General features: G+C 44.2%; 1 protein-coding gene across 2 annotated transcripts; it reads right to left on the reverse strand.

Annotated features, from left to right (window-relative positions):
• Window positions 1-121: 121 nt before the first annotated feature.
• On the reverse strand, window positions 122-18,186 carry LOC148475056 (gastrula zinc finger protein XlCGF66.1-like). 2 transcript variants are annotated; one of them, XM_088457754.1, is made up of 7 exons: window positions 18,061-18,186; window positions 13,289-13,419; window positions 10,650-10,766; window positions 8,303-8,362; window positions 7,980-8,127; window positions 3,165-3,281; window positions 122-1,688 (listed from the first exon to the last, which is right to left on the reverse strand). In XM_088457754.1, the coding sequence occupies exons 3-7, from the start codon at window positions 10,731-10,733 to the stop codon at window positions 1,132-1,134; spliced, it is 966 nt and encodes a 321-aa protein (XP_088313880.1). In that variant the 5' UTR covers window positions 10,734-10,766; window positions 13,289-13,419; window positions 18,061-18,186; the 3' UTR covers window positions 122-1,131. The 2 variants fall into 2 exon arrangements, with proteins under 2 accessions (XP_088313880.1, XP_088313881.1); XM_088457755.1 differs by lacking the exon at window positions 8,303-8,362.
• Between the last annotated feature and the right edge of the window lie 74 nt (window positions 18,187-18,260).

Genomic DNA, 18,260 nt, shown 5'->3' on the forward strand with positions numbered 1-18,260 from the left:
GTGAATTTAAGTAGTTTTTATTTCTTATATCAGGAACCTTTTATTTAAAAGACTACTAAAACATCATAGAAAAAATAATTTGAGAAACAAAACTTCTCTTTAACAAGGTTTTTTTTTTTAGTTTTCATACATAGGTCACTTGAAGGACACTGATAAATCAATTATATCTTTCTTCCACCATATTGGGCCAGTGGTAAAGGGAAATTAAATGAATCCTTTGGTCTCCCCATGAAACTGTTGAGGAAATGAAACACAAAATACAATACAAGGCTAAATAACCAAACACTTATTTCTAGGACTGGCAAACCATTAACAGACAGATTGCGAAAACAAAAAGCACATCCAATGTAACTGTATACCTCTGCTCATACAATTGAGCCCATTATTATATGATACAGGTGTCTCCGATGTACCCATTTATTTTATTGAACAGATTCACAGCATCACAATCAGATCATAAGGATTATATAATAACTCGGCACAATACATTGCGCTCGCGCGGTCATCAGAAATACAAGTAATAGAACCAAAGATTTAAAAATTCCATTTGTGTACACTTTAAACGCCACATGGGCTGACCCAGCCGCTAATTGCTGACTACTCTATACTAAAGGAAAATGTCTGTCTATTACTATTACATAAACCTGTAGAACGATACATTACCATTGCAGAATGCTGTGACCAAAAACCTATATTCCAAAATAGTTACACAGTTTACCAATGAGCAAAAGCCTATACAGCCCAGCAAAAATCCAACTATTTAACAAAGGAATGGGTGAAACAAAAATAACAAAAACCACAACCGTCTCTCTCAAAAAAAAACAAAAACACCCATCTGGTGTGAAATGTACGACACCAATGTAGATATTCATTATAAATACAATAAATAAAGACTTTTTTTTTCCCCAATATCAACACAAAGAACTGCAATATGTCTGCACAGTAGTCAGGTTCTATATTAGTCATTATGGGTAACAAAGTTCCGTTCTGTTCCCAACCACAAGCGAAGCACTAGTCTCATCGGAACCACCCCACTGAAATAAATAATGACAAGTCAGAATGACTGTGTAAGGTCGATTAACAATGGTCTCCTCACTTATAGGTGTGCTCTATGTTCACTCTTTAATTTACTCACAGTAAACATTCTTCAAACTGCGTAAAGTCACAAATAGATGGAGCCTGATAGGGTTTTTTGTCCCTAACGTTTTTGTTGGCATGGCACTTGTGTACGACAGAATTAAATTTAGTTGAAAACCTCCGTCCACACTCGTTGCACTGGTGAGGTTTCACCCCGTGCACTACATTGTAATGTCTTGTTGCACTGGATTTGTACTTAAACAGCTGTCCGCACGCGAGGCACCGAAACTGTTTCTCTTCCAAGGCCGTCTGGTTAAAGACTTGGTATGGAGTTTGCTGGGTATATCTTTCCCCTCCTGGAGGATGCATGGCGGCTGGGTGATTGTAGGGCCTGCTGTTGCCACCGCATACAATTCTCTCGCTTATGCTCCAGATGTTTTGATCCCAACGGTAACGCGGGGCGTTGATTTTATCCACTATGGAAGTGTTGTTAGTGAGGCCACCTATTGCATGGGCTTCTTCTGTCTCGTCTGATATCTCGACCTTTATCGCACCATGCAATAACGGGGCTGCAGACTGGAGCTCCGCCATGATGTTCTTTGCAGGTTCAGCTACAAAGGTACCAAGAGAGTAAACAATACTGTATTATGAGAGGTAAATAGACAGAATGATTCACAAGAACCAGTCAATGAATGTATTACACTGGACCAGTCAGCGACGTATAAACTAAACTGACATCTTTAATAGAGAATTCCGCTTTGTAAGAGGTGCAGGTGCCGTTTTAAGATCTTTTCAGTGGAAAAATGTAGTCAACATAATTACACTTCTTTACGCTAATTCTCCCCCTAGTGCTTACTCTACACTTTATACATTCTACAATACCATCATGCAGAGGTTCCCAAACTCCACCAGTACAGTCCAGATTTTAAAGGCTGCTTAAGTCCAGACAGTTAAATTAAATTGACTGAAGTACTAATTAAGTCACCTGTTCTCAAGCATGGAGCACAGAGTTTGGGAACCTGTGCCATAAACTGTTACAAGTAGGGGCATCGGAACAATTTTATGGGGGGGGGAAAATATAAACTTACCTGTGACTGGGTGCATAGGCGCTGGAGGCGGAGCAGCAGGAGGCAGGGACTGGAGCGCGGACAGTCAGGGGCTGTGATTTATAGCAATAGGCTGCACGCGGAGGTATAAAGTGCAGTCTTTTAACTTAACTGTGCAGTGCATGGGCTGTGCAGCCTATTACTATAAAGCACAGCCCCTGACAGTCCGCAGTCGCCATTCCATTGGCGCTTATCCGACGCCTATGATTACAACGGTCATCAACCTTGTCCTAGACACACATACAGAGATGAAAGCAAATCAAGCTTGTATTGTTCAAAAGAAGTGTACGCAGAAAACATGTGTATAGTCACGGAATGCAGAATTGTATGCCTGGCGTGATGCGCCCATATCTGCTTCATTTGCATCTGGCTTGCTAGTTGTCATCGTCTGTTTCTGACTGAGTTTTTGCATCTAGTGGGGCTGGTGTAAGTCCAGGTACTCACGATGACGCACCCAGTGGGAGGGACAGATTTCCTGCACCCTTCGGCCGATTCCACCATTTGCATATGAAAGTAAGTAGAATGCCATAGGCATATGGAGAGCTGTAACACTAAGAATCAGCCCCAATAGGTGCAAAGGATTTGTCTCCAAAAAGTCTATTTACTAAGCAGTGTTAGGAGAAGTGAAAAGTGGTAAGGTGCCAGCCAATCAGCTCCCAACTGTCATTTTCAAACACAGCCTGTGAAATGACAGTTGGGAGCTGATTGGCTGGCACCTTATCACTTTTCACTCTGTCTCCTAACACTGCTTAGTAACTAGACCCCATAGTCACTTCCGTCCCGATCTGCATATAACACAGTTGTGTTCACATGCCCTGAACTATAGCTACATGAGACCAGTATGAACAGCCCGTATTTGCATGTTCTCATTTATGGCGCATGCAGAGTAGGAATTCATGCAATATATGTACTAAAGAACAAAGACATTATTAGTTTCTAACCTACTACACACTACTGACAATTGTTAGGTGTGTTATTTACCTGCAGTTGTCTCCAGGTCATGGTCTCTCACTTCTCCTTTATCTTGTCCCATCTCGTATTCTCCTTTTCCATCAATGGACACAAAATTTAAATCTTCATTATAGAGGTCTGGTAATTCTAAAGGAGCATTAAAGGGGTATGATATTAAGGCAGAACTTATATTAATAAGCATATATGTTGTCTAGGTGATTGTTTATCCCATATTTTATAGATTTGACCTAGAGTTATTACATATAGAAAGGCCAAGCAAATATAAAAACATTTCCCATGACCCTCTGGTACTGTGGGTGCATTGATGACTTTTGTTGATCCAGCAAATAATATGATATATACAGCTCATGTCAAATATGTCATATGGTTATTTTTCATGTATATGTCTTACAGGGTATGTAGTCATTATGTCGGCATTGGGCCCAATTCACTACGGATCGCTATTGTGATCGCAGCAGCAGCGATTACACACGGAGGTCTGCTGCGAAAATATGCTAATGACTACAATCATAAAGCCATCGCACAGCCAGCATAGAGGCGCCCACTACCGATATCTCACATCCGTAATACCTTGCCGTCCTGCGTATACAACGGTAACATCGGCCCCTCGCACAGAATTACATCAGGTCTGACCTTACTCACTAACCTCGTTGTACGCAGTGAGTACACAAGCTGCGTATGCCGTCGCAGTGACTAATTTATGCACGCCCATGCAACGGTGTTCAAACGGACAGACACACCTGCGTTTCTCCAACCACTCCCACTTCACTACCCCCCAACTGCTGACTACCTGTCACTCACTCTGTGATGGCTTACCAGGCTCTGCCTAAACGCAGTGCGATCGCCGCATAGCTTTGCGCACTGCGATGCGAATGCATGCGCAGTACGCAACAATCGCCCAACTGTAACGTTTACTGTCACCGATGTACAGTGGAGAACAATTAGGAAGCACGTGCACATAGGGATGGGCAATAAGCGGGCTGCCAGCTGTTGTAGAACCACACATCCCAGCATGCCCTGCCACGGTTTTGCTATTTGGTCATGCTGAAACTGTTGCAAGGCATGCTGGGATTTGTAGTTCAACAACAGCTGGAGGCCCGCTTATTACCTACCCTGGTCTGCTCAGTACACTTCAAGATTCATTACTACTCTCCACCCTTTGTATACTTCACCTAGGTTAGTGGGTATTACACACTCACACAATTGCAGTCACACCTTAACATACACCACAAAATGTGCATCTTGGGTAGGCGGCCCAGTATGAATAGACCTACATTTGCCCCTAGAACTGCTAATCACCCCCCACACTTGTTCGTATCCCAGAGCAGATGTGCACATAGGTAACGGTTTTCATTTCATTCCAGGGAGGAATTAAGTTATTTATATGCAGGCTGCTGTTTTTGTGGTTTGTTTTTTTTTAATCTACACTTCACAGGTACGTAACATTTTCTTCACTCTAATAACCAAAAACAAATAAATAAATAATAATAAAAAAAATGATAGAGTAGTAAACGGCCATAAGCAAACAAATGATGGAATGAAGTGAAATTGAGCTACTAAATTAAATATTATTTTCAGTACATACGTATACAGCTATTGACATAATCTATTTTAGAGGTTACATAAGTCATTCAAACTTTTTTTTTTATAAGGATTTATAAATGAAAAAAAAAAAGTGACAAACAGAAGTTACAGTTCATTAAAGACCTGTTCAGGCTATAAATAGCTGGAGCGCTCGCTGATGCTCACCCATATTTGCCTACTTTTGAAAAAGCATTTCAGGGAGATTGTGAAAGCAGCACCTATGAGCGCGTGTTACAGTGGGCGTGTACTGATACATCTGAGAGGCGTGTCCTAAACCTGACTTACATCCATATGTAAACCAGCCCAAAAGCAGTTAGTAAGATCTATTTGTTAATGAAAAGACACTGATACTTTTCAGAAATTTATAGGGATCATTGTGCCTTATAATAACCAATGCAAGGAAATGACACTAATGATCCCATTTGAATGTATATATCTTTGTTTTTTAATATAACAGCTTCATAATGGGGGTAAGGATGAAATGAGGGAGATTGCTAGACTCTTCAGGGAGATTGCTACTATTTCAGAGAGTCTCCCTGACAATGAGGGAGAGTTGGCAAGTATGTGCTGAGGGTTACGGCTGCAGACAGTCGGGGGGGAGCAGCTTCCCACCTACACTACGCGGATCCTCACATTAGCACTATGGATATCCGCATTAGAATACGATAGTAAATCTGGCTCCTGCAATTACAGCCACATTGCGTCCATCTCAGAAACAAGCCCAGTGCTGTTGATGGGTTATATATATATATATATATATATATATATATATATATATACACGTGTGGAATTGGGAGGAACTGGAAGAAGTGATCTCTTGAGAGATTAAAGCGCTCTTGGGGGGTAGATTTACTGAAACTTCTCAGACAGACAAGTGGAGGGGAGTGTTACCCATAACAACCAATCAGATTATAGCTATCATTTCCTAGAATGCAATAGAGAAATGATAGCTAGAATGTTTGGGTGCTATGGGCAATATCAGAGCTTCTCATTTTTAGAAGCTTTATTAAAATTTACCACCAGGACCTTTCTACAGAAAGAAAGAATCTTAGGTTACAGAGAAATATGATGTTATGCCTAGCCCAAGGTTCAATGTATCTGTGGTCTTGTTTGGGGGAGGGGTACTGGTTTGTTCTACAGTGGTCTCATTTTGGGGGTAATGTGTCGAGCATTCCATAGAGATAGAAGGTGATTGGTTTCTTTGGGTAACTTCTCCATTTTATGGGGTCAATACAGGTTGGGGCGAGTTGCCGTTGTCCACCCCACAGCCCAATCTTGCCCTGGACTCTTGGATCCGTGTACATAGGTGCAACATAGTGGCTCCTAATTGAATTGAGTCCTGCAGCCACCTGTTTCCACAAGTGGCTGCAGGCCCTAGGAAATCTCTATCAGCTGTCCCCTAGAGGCAGGAAGGAAGAATACAACAGAAAAGCAGTGACTTTTGAGTATAGTATCATATTGCAGATGTCTACATGTGCTTTTCTGTAGAAACATTCTGCCCAGTCCCTAGCTCAACAGAACAGGGTCATGTACTGGAATTCCCCTACAGTTACAAATGAATACAATAGGTAAGGTAATAGGTTTAGCGACTGTCCCCACTGCTCTGCCCTCTACCGCTGGCTGCGCAGTGGCACATCTGGCAGTGAGAGAGCAGGGACTGGTGATTCTTCTCTCACTGCCCGATGTGCTGCTGAGGCTGTGCCACTATACAGAGGCAGCCAGCGGTATTGGGCAGAGAGGAGAAGTGTTATAGGTGGGGTTGATTGCACAGTTTGCCCCTACACCCCTGGAGCCGCCCCTTCCTGTGCTGAGCGTACGCCGCCACCGTGCATAGCAGTTTCTTAAGTATGGTAACTCCACATAAATATGATAGTGATAGTATAGGTTCCCATCTCAAAGGTCACCTTGCCGTGGTAGATGGGCCTCCACAATTTGATCAAAACGTGCACAAAAAACCTTATGGTTAATGTAAAAGTCTGCTCATAAACATGTTTCGTTTTGCAGAGTTTTACATCTATTAAAGTGTGCACCTGCATCTTGGATTGTCCATTGTATTTCCAGTCACAGCAATTTAGGGTTAGCATGCCAACCCCCATGGAAGGAGGAGGAGGGGTGGGGAGAAAGAAAATCTCTCATTTCTATGTGCATACCTCACTGGTGGGACAGACTATGTGCATACCTCACTGGTGGGACAGACTATGTACATACCTCACTGGTGGGACAGACTATGTACATACCTCACTGGTGGGACAGACTATGTACATACCTCACTGGTGGGACAGACTATGTGCATACCTCACTGGTGGGACAGACTATGTGCATACCTCACTGGTGGGACAGACTATGTGCATACCTCACTGGTGGGACAGACTATGTGCATACCTCACTGGTGGGACAGACTATGTGCATACCTCACTGGTGGGACAGACTATGTGCATACCTCACTGGTGGGACAGACTATGTGCATACCTCACTGGTGGGACAGACTATGTGCATAACTCACTGGTGGGACAGACTATGTGCATACCTCACTGGTGAGACAGACTACGTGCATACCTCACTGGTGGGACAGACTATGTGCATACCTCACTGATGGGACAGACCGCTAACAAGTGGGGGTTGGCATGCATGCAAGATCTATATGTGGCAGCATTAATAAATACATTATTACATCGTTAATAAATAGGTCCAAGTAAGATACATGTGCTGTGACCCATAGCAGCCCTATACTAGCTTTTATTAGACAGGCCAACGCCATGGTTCTTCGTACAAAGTTATTAAATAGGTTTCTTTAAGATTCATATAAAAATATGGTGCATATTGCTGGAGCCCACAGCTACCAAGGCAAATTTGACCACTGTTTATTTGTAAATGTAATTTTATATATGTTGTTACATGCTTTTGAAGAAAACAAATCAGATGTTTTTCTTGTTCTGAACTGTTGCAGAAAACTACAGTATGGGGTAAATTTACTAAAGTGAGAGTTTTTAGAAGTGAGTTTTAGAAGAGATGTTGCTCATAGCAACCAATCAGATTCTAGCTATAATCTTCTAGAGGGTGCTAGTTAATGTTAAGTAGAATCTGATTGGTTGCTATGGGCAACATCTCTTCTAAGAACTCTCACTTTAGTAAATGTAACCCTTAGAATCTGATTGATTCCTATGAGTGACGCCATTTTTTTTATTTTTTTACACATTTATTTGTTGGAGCGTTTTTCATAAACACCCTTCAGCATATTACCCAGGTCCAAAGATTGTGTGATCTCCACGGTGTTGCTAAGCGAGTCTGTCTCCGTGATCACGTCCTGGTACTGTTGCTTGTGTCCTTTAATATAGTCCCATTCCTCCATGGAGAAGTAGACAGCGACGTCATCACATTTTACAGGTACCTAGAACATAGAACACAGCAATGATTATGTGTCAGGATCAATAAATAAATAATTTGATTTGGTGATGGACCACCAACCTGAGGCACCCCTGCAAGTGTCCCAAGGCACCTTAGGGTGCCACGGCGCACAGTTTGGGAACCGCTGCTCTATACGGTACTGTACAAAGCATGCTCACCTCTCCGGATTGTGTATGAATACAGCAGTGCGGAGTCTTCTTCTTCACAATGACATATTTCTACAAGAAAGGGACATAGAACAATGCTGACTGCAATACAGGAGGAATCTGCTACAGCAATAAGCAGGATGGTGGAATATAGGAGCAAACATTTACCATATACATGAAAGACCCTGTTGTTCTTATAGCTATAGATGTGTCCTCATTAGGGGTGAGTGGGTTCGGTTTTACTGGGATTTACTCGGATCTTTAAACGGAATTTTATTGGCTATCGCCTATCATGTGTTTTGGATAGCCAATATAATAAATCCGAATTTGCGGTAAAGTGGCGATAAGAACAGAGTAAAGCCGAGTAAAACCGAGCCTGCACATCCCTAGTCCTCATACACCTGTCATTTTTGCGCCTTATGATTTGAGACACATGGCGCGACTTAATCACATCACCAGGTGTAGCGGTTCCTGGACTTTCGTACTTATTTATTTTGTTGCATATTATCTGCACTTATAGCGTCCGGGGCAATTAGTACTAGTATTTTTGGGGCATACATTTGCAGATTAAGCACAACGCTACGTGTCACAGCTCACTGGTATCGTTCAGACTTTTTGACCAGGTTAGCGCCTGAGTTGCACCCAGCAACTGCATGTAATACCAGCGCAAGTGTGCAGGGTGCTTGTGCATTGTACTTTTGTCGCATTAGTGATTAGCAAATAAGAAAAACAATTGCTACAGAACTATGTGGCAGGATGCATGGCGTGGGTTAGTGTCAATGTCTTTGGCACACCAAATGGGGCTATTGTTCATGATCTGAGGATACGTGTATATGGACACATCTGTACCTCTATGCATACTTACCTACTCTCCCACAATGGTCGGGAGCCTCCAGAAAATCGGGATGCGTTCCCGACCACCCGGAAGACTAGGCAAGTCTTCCGGAACCGGCTGCAGCCAGCCCGCACCCCTCCCGTTGCCGCCCAATTAGTATGCAAAAGTGGGCAGTCCGGGGGTTCAGATGACGAGATTCCCGCTGAATCGTGTCATCGAAGCCCCGCCCCCAGTTGTACAGTGGGGGATGGGGCCACGATGACGCGATTGAGATGCAGCACCCCCCCGCACCGACCTCCTGCTGTGTTGAGTTGACCTGGCTGGCCCCTCCCGGCAGTTTTGTTCAACTACTTAAACATTTTATAAAAGATTCTGCTGAATGTTAGATTGAATGTAATCCGAAATCAGACTATTAAAATTAAGATTGCGATGCTGAAATAGTTTTTCTTTATCCTTCCCTTTAGACTGTAAGCTCTATGACCAGGGCCTTCCATCCTCCCGTTCTCATGCATTACTACTCTACGCGCACCAGCCACACATCCTCCTTGGGCTCTCTGCCCCCAGACTCCAATGATCTTTTTTAGTTTTTTGCAGACGACCTAGACTCATCATTTGTGCCCATACTGACAGCTACAGGTTCCAGCTGACGCTGTACATTTCAATTGCACACATTGCATCAGTGTCTGTTTTGTAGTGTTACTGTATTGTTTTACCATGTAATGTCTAATTGTTTGGCCCTCTGTACGGCACTGCGGAACACTTGTGGTGCCCTATAATTAAAATATAATAACTAAATGCTTTAGGCTGTTTATTTAACATTTTGGGCCTGATTGAGTTTGGGTTTTTCCACTCTGTACTCGCATCTCTCCTACTGTAATAGCTGGAGATGTGCACAGCAGCACATTGGGGGAGATCTATCAAGCCTTTTAAAGAGTAGAGGAGTGGACAAGTGGAGAAGTTTCCCATAGCAACCAATCAGCTTCGAGGTAGCATTTCTCAAGTACATTCTATAAAATGAAAGGGAGAAGCGGATTAGTTGCTATGGACAAATTCTCCAGTTGTCCACTCTTAAGGACCGAATTCAATTCAGTGCGATGATGAATAGCCGCGGGAGGGAGCTCCCGAAGCTATTCAATACACCGCGCTGTTTGGGCGGCTAAAGGATTTCTTCTCGTACCCTCCGACAAAAGTACCGGGTGTGCAGCTGTTTGCTGGCTTAGCGCGGCGCTAACAGCCGCACGCCTGGCACTTTAGTCAGAGAATGCCGGTTACCACGCCTTAACACCCAGGTTAAGTTGCGAAAACCAACATTCCCTGACTTAACCAATTCCTGACCAGTCAAACAGCGTTGTATTAAATTGCTGCAGGAGTTCCCTCCCGCTGCTATTCATCATCAAACTGATTTGAATTCGGCTCTAAAAGTCTTGATACATCTCCCCTATTGTGCAAATGTCCAATGGAACGTCGTGGTTAATTGAATCTGCCTCTTTGACTTTAGAGGCGGCCTCTGGAAGCTGATCTCACCTCTCCTGTCAGCAGGTAGATGATCTCCAGGGCGTGATTCAGGATCTTCTCAGATATCTGTTCCTTCGTGTTGCTCATCTTCATTACCAAGGATGCAATATGCTCCAGAAATACCACCTAAGCGATCAATCAAGAGGCAAGAATCATCGATTGTGCTGTTCTAAGGCCTTCTATGTAGATTTAAAATGGCTGACATCTCACGGCTTGCAGCTTGCCATCCATGAAGATAAAACCACTACAGGCAAAAAGTTCTCAATAACAGTCAACTAGTGACACAGCGCCACTGACAGTATATAAAGAGGTATTGCACCTCATAAAGCACAACATGCTATAGATTAATTAAACCACTGACTCATTCATTTGTAGTTGTTAAAAAAAAAATACAAAGAATCATCTACTTTAGGTTCTCAATGCCAGTCCTCAAGTACCACCAACAGGACATGTTTTGTGGATTTCTTTAATCAAACACAGGTGAGTTAATCTATTTAGCTGGGTCAGTAATTTTCCTACCAGCTTCCACAGACAGGAGTCCTCAAACAGGACCTGTTCGCGATACTTGAGGGCTGGAGTTGAGAAACACTGATCTGCATTGTTCATGTCAAATAAAATTAATGTCAAGTTTACATTTTGTGCTCTGCCCATATTTTGTAGCATTGAATGTTATACGTTTTATTATTTTGAGGTGTAGAGCCAGTTGTTAATCGGACTGTAAGCATTTAAATAAAAAGGTAATGTCTGCTTCTGTCACGTTACTCAATTTGGAAGTATTGTATGATTAGATGTTTAATAGTCAGTCACATAAGACTGGCAGAACAGCCATTTGAAATAAAAAAAAAAACACATAAAATAAGGCTAAACGACAGGTATGTAACTAGGTATTTGAAGGCCCCTATGTATAGGCTTACCATACTATGGGGTGAATTTACTAAGATGGGAGTTCTATTAAGAAGTGATGTTGCCCATAGCAACCAATCAGATTCTACTTCTCATTTATCTAGCACCTTCTAGAAGATAATACCTGGAATCTGATTGGTTGCTATGGGCAACATCACTTCTTAATAGAACTCCCATCTTATACCCCTTTTACACCGGAGCTAAAACCCGGGTTTTTGAAGGGTTAACCGGGGCAGCTCCCTGGTGTAAAAGGGGAGAGAGTTGGATCGCCGGGTCGAGTGACCCGGCAATCCAACCCAGGTAACTAGCAGGGTTTAACACGGGCGTAGCCCGTGAAACCCTGCTGTGAGAACACCGCACTCCGGGTCACGATGACCTGGAGTGCGCTGCTAGCCGGCCGATTGGTCCGGCTTCAGTGGCACTTGGAGATGACGTCATCTCCAAGCGGCCACTTTCACTCCGCAAAAGCCGGGTCTATGCATACTCGACTGCGGTGTGAGCGGCGCTGACTCGGGAATATCCCGAGTCGGTGCCGGCAAAATTCCGGGTCTGATCCGGATAGGAACTTTGTTCCAACTCCGGGTCAGACCCGGAATTTAGGTGGAAAAGGGGTATTAGTAAATTTACCCCTATCCCTTTAAACCCGGGACACTCATGAAATACACAGGTTCTGTGGCTGGCTGATTTCACCTGGTTTTAATGAGCTACAAAACCTGTGTAATTCATGAGTGTCCTGGGTTTAAAGGAACAGTATGATAAGCCTATACATAGGGACCCTTAACATTTGTTGCTATGGGGCCTTGAAATACCTAGTATGGTAAGTCTACCTATGTACCACCCAATTGTGAAAAATGTATATAACACATGTAAGTTTGACAAGGAAGATGGGCCCCCTCAGCTCTGGGCCCCATAGCAGCTGCACTCCTTGTACCTATGGTAGTTACGCCCATGCTAAACGAAAAATGCAAAAGTGCAAAGCAAAACGCTCTTGGTTGGGGCACACTTGAAGTGAAAATACATATTTATTAAACGGAACTTTTTTTTTTAATATACATCCTAAAATAGTTGTTCTCAATCTCGATCCTCAAGGCACCCTAACAGTCCAGGTTTTCAGGATATCCATACTAAAGCACATGTGACTTAGGGCCTGTTTCAGCAAGAAATGCAATTGCTAATATGCACGCAATCAGCAGATTGTTTTGTTCCGCGCATGCGTATGCAGCGCGGTGCGCGTGCACGAACCAGGTGGTGCAACAGGGGAGGGGGGGTGGTCAGGAAAACGCAGGCGTTAGAACGCCGCTGCAGGGGCGTGCATAAATGATCCACTGCGATGCTGTACGCAGCCTGAGGCCTCATAGCGTACGTGGTTGTAAGCAATTTCTGAGTAATGTCAGAGTTTGTGCAAGTGTGCGTGAGGCTGTGATGGTACTCGATTGTACCGATGGTTTCGCAGTCTTGCTAAACATTACGGATGTGTGTAAGGTATAGTGGGCGTCCTTGTGTAGTGCATTGCGATCGCAATGAATTAGCATACTATCGCAGTTGAACTGCGTGCGGAAACGCTGTTGCATTCGCAGTTGCGTTTCGTAGTGAATCAGGCCCTTAATTCGTACCTCAGTCAGTATGGTTATACCATCTGTGCACAAGCAGCATGGATATCCTTAAATCCAGGATAGTTTTTACGAAACCCTGTTCTTAAAGATAGATAAACAGTTTAAACATGTATCAAGTGAAAAATGACTCACTTGCGTTTATAGACAAAGATTTGTATTTTCTTTCATTCCTGTAATAGTGTCTCTGAACGATGATTTTCCACCAAAACCAGTGAATTACAGGGAGAATGGTGTACAGTCCTTCTTTATCCAGAGCCTAAAGTCTTAAAAGCAGAAGAGCAACACATGTCAATATGAGAATCTGATGCTTACATATAAATATACAATGGAGAAGCATATAAAGGTTTCTTTCAATTCCAGCTCACAGCGTTCCTCTCTCTATTGTTATAGCAGAACCGTCAATGGAATAGAGACCAGAGGTGCATTCATTAAAAGCACACTATTTATTGTAAACATAAAGTAGGGGAACATGATATAGTAGGATCACATGGTAAGCTGGTACATCACAGTCACCATAAGGAGGAGATGGAATCCCGGAACCCTCCTCCGGTCCTTGTGAAACCACGGATGTCTATAAGCATATGATACCACAAGTCACTCGTTCCAACGCAAAAGGCGTCTTTATCAATGATGAGTGACTAATTGAAAAGCCGGTATTAAATACTGATAAACCGGAAATGAGGCCGGGGGGGATTCAATTCAGAGAGAATACATTCGCCCGGCCGAGTTGGCTTTACGTAAGCGGGTTCTTGCACAAAAGTGTTTACTGCACACGGGATCGCAGTCGCAAGCTGAGATTCACTCCGAAAACGGTTACGACACGCCTGCGATTGAAAAATCGTTGCTCCCCAAATGGTCCCTGTCAGTCAATCACTATGTGAATAAATCCTTGCAAGCAACAGCGGTAATGAAATATGACGCATGCGCAGTGCGACTTACCGAAAATCGCTCAGCTGCATAAACATCAGCGGTGAATATCACTCTGACTGGTCAGAGCATAAAAACGATGTCATAAAGACAGAATTATTTTGCATCAACAAAGAGAAAGTTTTAATTCCAATTTGTTCCAAGCTTGAAACACATCAAAGGAAAACCATTGTCTTCATGTCATAAATTGTTTCCAGTATGTTAACAAAATGTTACAGAAACACAATAAGGTATTTCAGTAAACATCTCAAGTTTCTAATTTCAAGGACAGAATGTATCAAATTGTATCATTCTGGCTGATCACACATGAAAGGCATCATGAGGAAGGGAGTTTTGTGGTCATCATGGGGATTTTCACAAGTTTGATATTAAATTAGCTTGTTTATAATTACAATCAGGGAGGCCAACAGCTCTGCCGGACCCCGGTACTGGGAGTGGTCAACCGGGAGAGTTGTGGCCAGACCCCCTCCTTATAAAAAGGAAAAGCTGCACAGGGGGGCGTCGGTGTCCGGGGGAGGGTGATCGCTCCTCCATGGCACATCACGCAGGGACAGAGAGGACTGACTCTTGCCCGAAGTACCACATTGGGCAGGGGGGCTGCAGAATGTGGGCCCCTCCTACAGGTCCAGGCCCGGGGAAATAGTATTCACTCCTCCCCCTCTCGGCGCCCCTGGCTGCAACCATTTCAGTATCATTTCCAGGTGCCTTTTTGCTTATGTACAGGTGCCGCTAAGCACGCCACGGAGCTGATTCTGAGTCACACGAGGACGCAGCCACGTCTTATGCTAATGCTATGGGCGATTTCATTGATGAGGTGCCCACGTCTAGTGGCGGTGCAGTTACGTTTCAGTGCATCTTAGGGCTAGTGCAAGATTCTCTGGTACGTCCAATGACAGGTGCAGTTCCTCCATACATGTATGGCCTATTGTGCAAGAGGTTGTGCTGCTCACTGTGACTCGCCCACATTTGTTTAGTCACCCAGTTACCTCCCAGGATTGGCTATTGAATTCCACAGACTATGCATCCGATTCTGTTCTGCATCTCTGGGCGATAACAATCGGGACGCATGTGCAGACTTAAAACATCGGCCAATTGCGTGTAGCACCAACACTGCGTGTGACTCAGAACCAGGCCCCACATATATGGTAATGTTCAACCCACTTGGACCACAGGACACTGCAGCTCCCTTTAAAGTGTCCCGGAACATGAGATTTTGATCAACCTAACATTCATATTACAGTGGGAATAAAAGACTAATTGCAATTTACTGTTATTAAACACACATATCAGATAATTGCCTAGTCATTCGGGAATGTCCGGATTATAAAACCTCTGAGACCTTTGAGGGTAGGTCTGAAGGTGACTGCATGTTTGTTTGTATTTTTTATGTCTTCTTAAGTAAATGCAGTAAGGTTATAGAAAGAGCTAGGGGTAGGCAAAACTGTGGCACGGCATGATGAGATGTGTAGTTCTTCAAAAGCTGGAGTGCCACAGATTGCCTACTCCTGGGAAAGTGGTTATAGTCATTACACCAAGTACTGTAGATAAGTAATAAGGCAAATATTGTTTTATAATATATTTCACAGAGCTTACTATTCACCTCACAGACAATATTTAGCGGGTATGTCCACTTCTCATGAATGCCGCCGCTGCCAAGCACCTAGGGCAGATCTATTTCACTGCCTCTGGGCATGCCCTCTAATAAGACGCTTTTGGATTCAGGTAAAAAAAAATTCAATGGATCACTTGGTGAATTATCTGCCTTTTACGGCAGAATGGGCTATTTTTGGTATTATACCGGAGAGTTAGCGGGTATCCAAGGGATGCAGAAAGCTGCTACTAGCAATCAGCGCAGCTGCACGCAAGTCCATTCTACAGGAGTGGATTCTGCCATCCCCATCCGCCTTAAGATTATTTATACCCCTTTTACACCGGAGCTAAAACCCGGGTTATTGCAGAGTTAACCCGGGCAGCTCCTTGGTGTAAAAGGGGTAAGGGTTGGATCGCCAGGTCTAGTGACCCGGCAATCCAACCCAGGTAAATAGCAGGGTTTAACACGGGAGTAACCCATGAAACCCTGCTGTGTGTATGGCGCACTCTGGGTCTTGATGACCTGCAGTGCGCCGCAAGCCGGTCGATTGGTCCGGCTTCAGTGGCGCTTGGAGATGATGTCATCTCCAAGCGTCCACTTTCACGCCGGAAAAGCCGGGTCTATGCAGACCCAACTGCGGTGTGAGCGGCGCCGACTCGGCTAAATTCCGGGTCTGATCCGGATAGGAACCCTGTTCCAACTCCTGGTCAGACCCGGAATTTTAGTGGAAAAGGGGTATAAAACAGAAAATCCTCCATATCTTTCAGCTGGATTGGTTGGAGACAACTTTAAATAAAGACAAACTAGTAGCTACATTTTTCAATTCCTGGGAGAGCTACATCTCCATACTGCCAATGGATTTCCAGAATCATATTAAGCACTCACTCCACCACACAGAATAGTACATAATCAGAACTCTATTGGATGACCCTCCCATATTGCTAGAGAACTAGCTTTTCTTTAATAAGATACTTATTTATTGATCTTGAATTCTCCATGGATTTCCTCGTCACTGGGGTGATCCTGGGTAAAATACATTTTCAGAACATTGGCCCTCATTCAGAGCCGTACGCTCTGAGCAGAGCGCACGCTCTGAATGAGGGCCGGGCTCCATTTTCATGGAGCGTCCTCCTGGACGCTCGTATAGCTGTGGGTCACCACCCACAGGCTATACGAGCGTGCATTGTGATGGTCGCGACCATCGAATTTGCGAGCCGGAGCCTGCGGTTGAGGTTTTCAACCGCAAGCTCCGGAGTGATGTCAGTGGGCCGGCTTCTGACGGGAGGCGTTCCCCGGCACGCCCACCAAAGGGGGCGTGCTGTCAATCAACATTGACAGCACGCCCCCTTTGATCGGACACAACGAGCGAAGGACTTTCCTTCGCTCGTCGCGTCTGGCGCATGCGCACAACGGAGCTCCCTCCATCGTGCGCATGCTCAGTCCATAACATCGACCCACTTGCGAGCGGACAGCCGCTCGCGAGTGGGTCTGAATCAGTCCCATTGACTGAATTGTGAGGCCTGTGCGGCTGTGCCTATGTCTCCAGGAGAACTGCTGTTTTAGTTGTTCATACCGATATGTATCTATGTAATTTTGTATTCTATTGTGTGTTATTGTGGACATATATATCTATGCACTTATATATTCTTTATTGTATTATATCATGTTTGATTATTGTATACTGATGTGATGTTCAAATAGAAAAAAAATTTAAATAAAGGGTTGTGGTGTAAATATTAATGTGTGGCTGCTGCAGTGAAAATAACAGCTATTCAGCCAGATATGTTGCTTTTTTTTAGAAGATTAGGAATATATATAAATATATTATATAATTTGTGTATTGTAAAGTGTAATGTGCAGCTGTAGAATAATGGCAGACAGGAACACTGATGTGCAGTACATGCACAGATCCAAGGCTGCATCAGCCAATCAGCAATTAGCTTCCATCTGTCCAGTGCAAGTGAGAGAATGAGAGCAAGCGTCTGCTTCGCTGCACCGAAATGCAATGTTAGTAAATGAGCCCCAATGTCAGGGACACACATTCCAGTCCTGGCAACATCCTGGGGGGATTATAAGGGACTAGCTGCCAAATGTGCATGTCTGGGACCTTAGCAGGGACCCATTCATCAGCTAAAGGCTCAGGTCCTGGCCAACCACAGACAACAACAATACAAGGAAGGAACCATTAGCTCAGCCTCAGCCATCCCCCTGTCCCCCCTCTAAGCAGCTGCTGCCTCCTGTGAGGGCATGCTGGGACTTGTAGTACTACAGCAGCCGGGCGGATGACAGGCTGCCAGGACAGTGCCCTCTGCTGCTGCTGCTCATCCATGTCAGCCAGCCAATGTCCTAGTACAGCGGGAACAAATACATAGTGGCCGACTCTTACCTGGGCTATAGGAACGGCCTCTGCCCTGATTGGCTCCTCTGCCGACACGTGACTAGAGCGAGGCTGACAGTTGCTGGAGGTACGGTGACTGGTAGGAGGCGGGTCCAAGCGATGCGCCAGTGAAAATCTCACTACGTCTTTAGCCAATAGGAGCAGCAGCATCCCTTGTGTTGATACCCCCCCTAAGCCCCGCCCTTCTA

The sequence above is a fragment of the Taudactylus pleione genome, unplaced genomic scaffold (assembly GCF_031769625.1).
Source record: "Taudactylus pleione unplaced genomic scaffold, aTauple2 ptg000783l, whole genome shotgun sequence".
Classification (NCBI taxonomy): Eukaryota; Metazoa; Chordata; class Amphibia; order Anura; family Myobatrachidae; genus Taudactylus; species Taudactylus pleione.

What these genes read in the sequence shown, in the direction of transcription:
- LOC148475056 (XM_088457754.1), bottom strand. Translation starts at nt 10,733, where the DNA reads ATGAAGATGAGCAACACGAAGGAACAGATATCTGAGAAGATCCTGAAT. An exon ending in TTCATACACAATCCGGAGAG is followed by an intron (nt 8,128 to 8,302) that starts GTGAGCATGCTT and finishes TCTATGTTCTAG; the next exon opens with GTACCTGTAAAATGTGATGA. An exon ending in TGACCTGGAGACAACTGCAG is followed by an intron (nt 1,689 to 3,164) that starts GTAAATAACACA and finishes GTACCTTTGTAG; the next exon opens with CTGAACCTGCAAAGAACATC.